The following is a 9,242-nucleotide window of genomic DNA, read 5'->3' on the forward strand; positions in this document are numbered from 1 at the left end:
AGGAGGTGAGGCTTCCTTTCTGTGGAGGTGTTTGGAGAGGGGGGGAGCTCCACCTGCCGCTCACTGTTATTTGTTTTCCATTCAGGTTGTTGGCTTAGCTGCAAAACAAAGTAGGATAAGAAATATTTCAAGCACTGTAGTGAAAGTGAAGCAGATCCTTGGGCGAAGGTAAGAGAACAGGTGTGAAAGGGAAGGTGAAAAGTTCAGACTTCCCGTTAAAGCTGGTCAGTGAAATGTGGCGTCGGCTCTGATAGCAAAGACATTTTAATCCAGTGTGATTGTAGTTAGGTTAACTTGGCATTGACAGGCGGGGTTGTCATATCTTTAATTATAGTATTAACTATTTCTACATTTCATTCCAGAAGTAAAGAAAGGCATACTATTCTATGTCTGAATTTATCTGTGAAAACCAAATTTTGGTATATACTTAAGCTTCTTAACTAAAATGTCTTCTTGTTATCTGGATGTTTTCCTGTGGCTAAAATCCACCACGGTTTTATTTTCATGAAACTCTGTATTGTTTTTATTACAATAGTGAAACACATTGGTGTAATGCCTGTTGTGGCTCTTCAGTTTGTGGAGCTGTGACAGTTTGTGCTGACAGTTACAGTGATGCTAGAACTAAACTTGTTGGTTTAGGTCTAATATCAGAGATGCGACGAAACTTTCCAGTGATAACCTAGCGGTGTACGACAAGGTGATGTCTGTTCTGATGCATTTGTCACTTTTCAGATGCGCAACCTCACGTAGTAGAGGATTAAGGATAGTTGGCTCATGTTGTCAGTCAGTGCCACAAAAGTGCCACTGAAATATTTTATAATGATTTTTGGGACTAGCAGGTTAATACTTAAAACAAACAGGCTTTTGTTTTCCCTTTTCCTTAACTATTAGGTATGCTTTTCTGTCATTAGTTTAGGGAAAGGGAATTTAAAGATACCAATCGTCAGAACTGTTGGTTTTTCTTCTGTATAAATGTATCCATACAGTGGAACGGGAATTTTGGTTGAAGTAGACCTTTATGTGTGGTTGACATTATGAAGAATATCAGCAAGATTAATTTGTGCCATTACCCTTAAGCATATTATTTATTTTGTTGTTTTGAATTTGTCTGGACAGCTCTGGTGACCCACAGGCAGAGAAATATATTGCAGAAAGCAAGTGTTCAGTAAGTATGATGTGGGCTTTTTTGTTGTTCTGGGAACAACTTGTATTAGTTCATACTGTTTTTCATGGCATTATTTGTGCTACACCTTGTTTGTGTTCTGTAGTGATTCGCTCCCATTGTATGACATCCATTTGCTGCTGTAAAGACTGTTTCTCTCTTTATAAAGTAGAGAACTTCACTGTGTTCTGAGATCTGCCATCATAACGTAGTCTTAACAGGAAAAAAATACATGTCTTGGCCATTCTCAAAAGGGATGTTTCTTAATATGGAGTAATACCATTGGGATGTTTCTTAGCACTAGTAGAAGATGCTCGGGGGCAGCATCTTGTGATAAAAACGCTTAGCCACTTGACTTAATCTCAGTATTTAATTTGAATAATACTGTGCTTGCTGCTAGAAACGTTGTTGCTAAATGAGAAGAATTATCCTGAAAAATACATTCCTAGAGAAGGAACAAATCTGTTGCTGGTTTTTGACTGTTAGTATTGATGCGCTTATGTAAATAGTGGTTCTTTTTTCTTATGGAATATAAGCAGGCAAGTACTTTTGTTTTAAACATTGCTTTTTTTACTAAGGAAAACTTCTTAATACCAAGTCTGGAATCTTAAAAGTCTATGTCACTGTTATGTCTCTTAGGTAATACAATTTTTTTGTGATCTTTGATAGACATCTTGGAAGCATTTATTCTCTTGTAGTAGAGCACTAACGGAAAGTATTTACACTGTCCAGTGCTTTTTACTTTGAACAGAAACGAAGTTAACTATTACTTTTTGTTAATAAACAAATTGTGTATCTAACAGAGGTATGTTGGTTTTGATTGCAGATAATTGAGAAGAATGGAAAACTTCAATATGAAATAGATAATAAATTTATTAACCCAGAAGATGTGGCAAAACTAATTTTCAGTAAAATGAAAGGTATATAATTAAAATAATAATGTGGGTTGGTTTGTTTGTTTGTTTTTTAGGCTGTCATATTTTTAAGATGCACCGTATTGGGTTTTTTTGCTTTTAATCAACATGTTCTGCCTGTGTTTCTGAACAGAAACTGCTCAGTCTGCATTGGGTTCAGATGTAAACGACGTTGTTGTCACTGTACCATTTGATTTTGGAGAAAATCAGAAAAATGCACTTGGGTAAGAGGATTAAGAATTTTCTATTACTGAACATGCCTAAAGCAGAGCGACTGGCAGATCAGCAATGGGAGTTCCCCCGCTGGACTTCAGCTTGGGACTGTCCGTCAGGACGTTGGGATGTTGTTTGAACTGGGAAAATATGAAAGCAGGAGATTAAATCCTGACTTTAGAAACTTTTCATGGTTCACTGTTGTAATCAAAATGAAATTCTGAGTCAGTTAAAGTGAGAGGTAATTTTGGTATCATCAGGGATAGAACAACATTCAGATGTGGATCTTCAGCGTCCCCCTTGAAATGCAAAGTTTCTCAGCGCTCCTCCATAGTTGCCCATCCCTTCATGTAACAATACTCCATGACTGTATTGACTGTTTTGTCAGAGAGCAGATATGGAAAGTACTACTGTAAAAGTTCCTCCATATGAAAACATAAGTAAACTTGAAGCTGTGCGTAATTTGCAGCATCTGTTTCTACTTTGATATGTAGAAGCCCTTATGTTTAGCTGTCATGAAATACTTAAAGTTGGTCATAAAACATTAGTGAACTGGGTATTTCTAATGAAACATGCTATTGCTTTGGTATGCGAGTTTCAAAATAACTTCAAAGTGGAGGAAACAACTTGCAGGACAGTTCCAGGGTTACTGAACTTTTAAGAAAATATGTAAGGAAAATGATAGAAGTGAGGTGCAGTAACTTGATTTGAAAGTAAAATCGGTTTTGCTAGCATGATATCTGTTGAAATAATGTACCAGGAACTTCTAATAGCACACCTGGAGATAAGTTACCATGTTTAATTGAGGATGGGGTTTTTCATCTTGTAGTTGAGGGATGTTCTGCTGATTTTTATGGAGTATATAGACCGATATATGTGTGTCATCTTTGACAGTGAGCACACAGCAGATCCAACTACCTGAACATAGCAACTGAACTTCTTGATACCTTTCTGTTCCAGTCACTTCAGTTTGTTAATACCATGCTGTAACCAAGTTCTGAGTTGGTGGCGTATGTAGTTCAGGTGAAATCTTAATAGTGTGTGTGACTATAGTGAAATCATTAAAGTAAAATGAAATGCTGTTATGCCTTATCACAGGGAAGCAGCTGCAGCTGCTGGATTTAATGTTATGAGATTAATTCATGAACCGTCTGCAGCTCTCCTTGCTTATGGAATTGGCCAAGATTCACCCACTGGGAAAAGGTAAAATCCTGATATTCTACTCATTAAGTTTAAGCTGCTGTACTTCAATCCTGGGAAGTTTTAAATGGGGGAATGCTGTATTGCCTTAGCAGTCAATACAGAGTTAATGATTTGAGGCTTGTTTTTCTTTTTTCTTTCAGTAAAGCCAGTAACAATCTAGAAGTTGTTTTTTAGAATTGTCTTTATAGCTTTGTCTCAAGATTCTGTCTTGGTGTTTAATGAGCTGATTGGCTTAAAGAAAAATACATCCCTCCTTAAGGAGATTTTGGCATAACTGCTTTTTTAATTGTGGGAGATGGGGTGATTTTACATCTGCTAGAAAAAACAGAAGCAGAGTTCCTGGGTTTGGTAGGGGAATGGGTTTGCCTTATGAATATTCAGATTATTCACAAGATTTTCAAAATATTAAAACTGCTGTCAGTGCAAACATTTATTTTCTTTTTGGTTGGTATTTTTCACCCTTCTCATATAATTCTTGCTTATAATCTTGAATGTTATGTTCAATTCTCAGTTACGTTGTAGGAAAAGCACTGGCTACTCTCACTGTAATAGACTAATTTTGTTCTTTAAGGAACACTGTCAAGTAGTGGTACTAAGATGCATTAAATGCAAACACCCCAAATCAAATTATCTTCTTAAAAAGTGTGTCAAAGTTAACATAATTTTAGATGACTTATTAATGCTTCTTTCAATTATTTTTTTTTTTACTACGGCAGCAACGTGTTAGTTTATAAACTTGGTGGAACATCACTTTCTATCACAGTCATAGAAGTAAACAGTGGAATATATCGTGTGCTTGCTGCAAACACAGATGATAGCATCGGTGGAGTTTGCTTCACAGAAGCTCTGGCGCAACACTTAGCCTCTGAATTTCAGAGGTAGGTTATGAATTCCAAGCATGTTGCTGTTAGGACAGGAGACTCATTGTCTGATGCTTGCTTTTAAAAAAAATTTAAAAATAATAATAATAATAATTTTTAAAAATCATACTAATTTGTCAGATCTGGCAGACTGTGAGCAAAATGGCTGAAATAAAGAGATTAAAGAACCAGTCAGTTGTTGGGGGCCGAGGAGGAAGACTGGGAAGTACTTGGTCTTGGGTAGATGTTGGCAGAAGTCAGTGTTGAACTGTAAGGGTTCGTCTGTGAAGTGTTCTGTGTTTTGGCTGATGCATGTGACTACAGGCTGCTTACATCCTTTCAATCACAAGCTTTTGGGTGGCAAGAAATTCACTGGTGTGGATTTTTTGTTTTTCTGGTTGTCATGAAGGACTGTGGAGGGGCTTGGGTCCTGTCATCCTGTGATGAACAAAACTGAACAAATGCATTACTGTTAGCTCCAGTGATCTTGAGGTATCCCAGAAGGAGACTTTTTGGATGAAAGATAGTATTTTGTTAGTGTCTAATGTTTGCAGTATTTCATCTTAATCTGTGGTTAAAATTGGTTAACTTGAAGACCTCTTCTTGCTGTTCCTTGCAGTTACAGGATTTGTTCAGCTGAAAAACTGTTCAGAAAGACTTAAATCTGTGTGATAAACCCTAATGAAACACTCATGCTCAGGGTGCCTCTAACACAGTGTTGTTTAGTTGAAATGGCAATGGACACTTTTATTCTCTGTGAACTTTCAGTAGTGGCACTGTAGATAATGCTAAGTCTACTGAAAGTTCAACAGCTTTTACCCGTTTCTCATTTCAGAGAGTTAGTGTTATCACTCAAATGCTTGCCTTTCTAAATTGATATTTCTTCTTTTGTTTTAAAATGTAGGTCATGTAAACACGATATCAGAGGAAATCCCAGAGCCATGATGAAGTTAATGAACAGTGCTGATATTGCAAAGCACTCTTTATCAACCCTGGGAAGTGCAAACTGTTTTGTAGATTCATTGTATGATGGATTGGATTTTGATTGCAATGTCTCCAGGTAAAGCAAAACTTGGAAGTTACTGCATTTGTGTAAAACTGTGCTTGAAATCTTTCTAGGTGGTATTTAGGATGTTCAGTAAGCTTTGTTTTCTGGTGTTATTTTAGAAATGGAAGTAAGATGGAAGACCAACTTGCTTGCTTTCAGCGTTGTGTGATCTGCAGTAGTCAGGGTAGTAACACTAACAGTGTTGCCCTAATGGTTTGAAAATGAAGTGCAGAAAGGCACAAGGAAGACCCCATCTCTGTAGTCTGGTTATTGACAAAAGGGAAATAAGTACTGTAACTACTCAAGGTGGTTCCTCCTCCCCCTCCCTATTGTTTTTGTTGTTGGGTTTTCCTTAAAGAAAAGACACTTCTGGGCTCTTTAATCTAAATGAGCTCCAGAATGATAGGAATCATGGATGTCTCGATGTGGCCTCTTTTTGATAGCTGGAGTAGAAAGATATTTTCTGTTCATACTGCTGTGTCGTATTCTAAGTCCCTTCTGTCTTGAGATGATCTCTTCTTGAGATGTTTAGTTAAGTTTGATTGCTCTTCCAGTCAGCAGCAGCTTTAGCAAAATGAAGTACTTTTCAATGCCAGAACTGCACAGCCACTGCTGCAGCAGTTGGGTCTGGTAAGAAGGTGCAGTATGTTTGCAAGTGTGAGAAACAATGCTGTGTAACTTTGGCTTGGTTTTGGATAAGGAGACTAGTCCTGTGGACCTGTGTTGTTGCAGAATCTGACTGCTGTCTTTATACAGAGTAAAACTTCTTCAGGCTGGAAAGGGCCCAAAGCAAGCACTGGTTTGTTTTTCCAGTTTGCTTAAGGACCTGCTCCCTGTGTGCAAATCAGGACACAGCTTGATTTGCCTCTGAAAATTCAATAGGCAGATTTGCGTCTGTGTCGCCATTTTAAAGATGATATTGCTGCTTTCTCCACGTATGATTCAAGACAGCAGTACTAGGTTTTTTTTCTCTAGAGTACTCTGAAGACTGACTGTACGTTCCATGTTAGTGTTAATGATGGATAAATAGCACAGGTATTTTCACAACAACAACAAAAAATCACTTCTTTGAGATTAATAATCGGGAAATAAGATTTTACTGTTGAAAAAAAAAACACAAAACCAAAACTCCAAATTAGTAGCAGGCATAGCTAGAGAAACAAAGTGTAATCTAAAAATGATTGTTCTTTCATTTCAGGTATTTGTCTCTAGTGGATAAAATGACACTTCCTTTTTTTTTTTCCTTTTAGGGCCAGGTTTGAACTTATCTGTTCTTCACTTTTTAGTAAATGTGTGGAAGCAATTAAAAAGCTCTTGCAGCAAGTCGGATTTACAGCAGATGATGTTAATAAGGTAATAATAGAAATAATTTGTCTGTAGTATGCTTCATAGCTCTACAAGAAGAGCATTTCTGGTTCCTGAGACTACTATGGCAGGGGTAGGCACTTTAAAGGTAAAAATTAATGAACCTAATTTAGAACTTAAGCTATGCTTTACATGAAGAAAAGTGAGAATTAGCTTTGTTTCCAGATTTGGTTGATCTCAACAAAATTACTTTAGTAAGAGAGGGGTTTTTTTAAGGCTTTTTTCTTGTGCAGGATTAAGTGGTGTGAAGTCCAGTAACTGGCAGCTGGTTGTCATAGAGTCATAGAATCACAGAATGGTTTGGGTTGGAAGGGACGTTAAAGCTCATCCAGTCCAACCCCTGCCATGGGCAGGGACATCTCCCACCAGCCCAGGTTGCCCAAAGCCCCATCCAACCTGGTCTTGAACACTGCCAGGGAGGGGGCATCCACAGCTTCCCTGGGCAACCTGTTCCAATGTGCAGAAGCTGCACATTGCTTCATCTAGGAAAATCAGTTTAATAACATGCAACAAGCTTACATTCTACAAGTCTTGACATAAAACTGAAATTTGAACATTGGACTGAAGAAATGCATCTTTACATATTGTAAAGACAAAAAACCTTTTTAAGCATTTATGCAAGAATATTAGGGGTTTTTGTTCGGTTATAAATTTCTCAGTATGCTAAGTCAGAGAACAAGAGTTCAAGACTTCTGACCATTTTTGTGGCCCTCCTCTGGACCTGCTCCAACAGCTCCCTGTCCTTATATTGGAGGCCCCAGAACTGGACGCAGCACTGCAGGTGGGGTCTCACCAGAGCAGAGTAGAGGGGCAGAATCACCTCCCTTGACCTGCTGGCCACACTTCTTTTGATGCAGCCCAGGATGGAGTTAGTCTTCTGGGCTGCAAGTGCACATTGCTGCCTCACGCCCAGTTTTTCATCAAGTGACACCTCCAAGTCCTTCTCCTCAGGACTGCCGCAAGGATGGTGAGGGGTCTGGAGAACAAGCCTTATGAGGAGCGGCTGAGGGAACTAGGGTTGTTTAGCCTGGAGAAGAGAAGGCTGAGGGGAGACCTCATCACCACCTACAACTACCTCAAGGGAGGTTGTAGAGAGGTGGGTGCTGGTCTTTTCTCTCAGGTGATGGAGGATAGAACAAGGGGAAACGGCACCAAGCTGTGCCAAGGGAGGTTCAGGTTAGAGATAAGGAGGAAGTTCTTTACTGAGAGGGTCGTCAGAAGCTGGAACAGGCTGCCCAGGGAGGTGGTGGAGTCACCATCCCTGGATGTATTTAAAGAGCGAGTAGACGAGGTACTTAGGGATATGGTTTAGGGGGTAGACAGGAGCGGTTGGACGTGATGATCTCAGAGGTCTTTTCCAACCGAGCGATTCTGTGAGCTGTTCTCCACCCAGCCTGTATTTGTGCTTAATCCTGTGCAGTGCGACAGGCTGGGGGTTGCTAGCTAGAAAACAGCTTTGCTGGAAAAGACAAGGGGTTTCTAACAGAGTAAGGTTAATAGCAGTCAGCAGCGTGCCTCTGCAGCAAGGAAGGGCAATTGCATGCTGGACCATAGTAGCAAGGGTGTAGCCATGGGTGTAGGGGAGTCTTTGTCTCCCTCTTTGACACTTGGACAGAGCATCCAGATACAATCACATCATTTTTGCACTTCACAGAAAACGAAAAGTACTGATGTACTGGAGCCAACGCAGTGGGAGGGCTACCAAGATGGTTTGGGCCAAGAGAGCTGGGTTTGCTGACCTATAAGAGGCAGCTCAGGGGATGCTAGTGCTGCCTACAGCTACTGAACGGGAAGACACACACAGGCCAAAACCTGACTTACTCCTTCCTGTAGGTGCATCATGGAAGGGTGTGTGGCAAGCTGCGCAAGATACAGCATGGGGAAATGTCAGATACCAAGAAAAGGATCTGTAGTGTGAGGGTAATCAAATACTGAAAGGCCCACAGTCTCAGGATATAAGGTCCTGAGCAGCGTCTTGTGGCTGGACCTGTTCTAGGCAGGATGCTGAACTAGATGACCTCTGGAGGTCTCCTCCAACCTGATGTTATTTTCTGATGAATTCCTCAATTTTAAAAATGTTGATTCATCTAGCTGATGCTTATTATAAGAAATACTTTTTCAAGATACGTTTTCAAACTTGCAGACTGTTTCCCTTAATTTCAAATACAAAAGTAACAGAAGTCAAGCGAAGAGGGCATCAATTTTTATTTCAGCAATACAGATGATAAAATATCCCAGAGCGGTTTGCATTTCTGTATTGCAGGTCATGACCTGTCTGTTCCATCTGTCAGAAGAAAGATGTGAAATCATTAAGGCATGTTTTCTAGGTAGTCCTGTGTGGTGGGTCTGCTCGAATCCCGAAGCTACAGCAGCTGATCAAAGACATTTTCCCAACTGTGGAATTACTGAATTCGATTCCTCCAGATGAAGTCATTCCCATTGGTGCAGCCATAGAGGCAGGAATTCTGTTAGGGAAA

At 39.6% G+C, this 9,242-nt stretch overlaps 1 protein-coding gene across 1 annotated transcript in view; it reads left to right on the forward strand.

The window, feature by feature from the left end:
* Positions 1-85: 85 nt before the first annotated feature.
* The window catches only part of LOC104539037 (heat shock 70 kDa protein 14-like), a gene marked incomplete at its 5' end in the record, with an annotated part of 11,742 nt that continues 2,585 nt past the window's right edge, over positions 86-9,242 (forward strand). The window contains 9 exon segments of the mRNA XM_010182462.1: positions 86-168; positions 1,117-1,165; positions 1,989-2,082; positions 2,210-2,300; positions 3,388-3,492; positions 4,209-4,370; positions 5,257-5,412; positions 6,651-6,753; positions 9,093-9,242. Of these exon segments, the coding sequence (XP_010180764.1) occupies positions 86-168; positions 1,117-1,165; positions 1,989-2,082; positions 2,210-2,300; positions 3,388-3,492; positions 4,209-4,370; positions 5,257-5,412; positions 6,651-6,753; positions 9,093-9,242 (993 nt within the window).

Source organism: Mesitornis unicolor, unplaced genomic scaffold, assembly GCF_000695765.1.
Source record: "Mesitornis unicolor isolate BGI_N332 unplaced genomic scaffold, ASM69576v1 scaffold20964, whole genome shotgun sequence".
Taxonomy (NCBI): Eukaryota; Metazoa; Chordata; class Aves; order Mesitornithiformes; family Mesitornithidae; genus Mesitornis; species Mesitornis unicolor.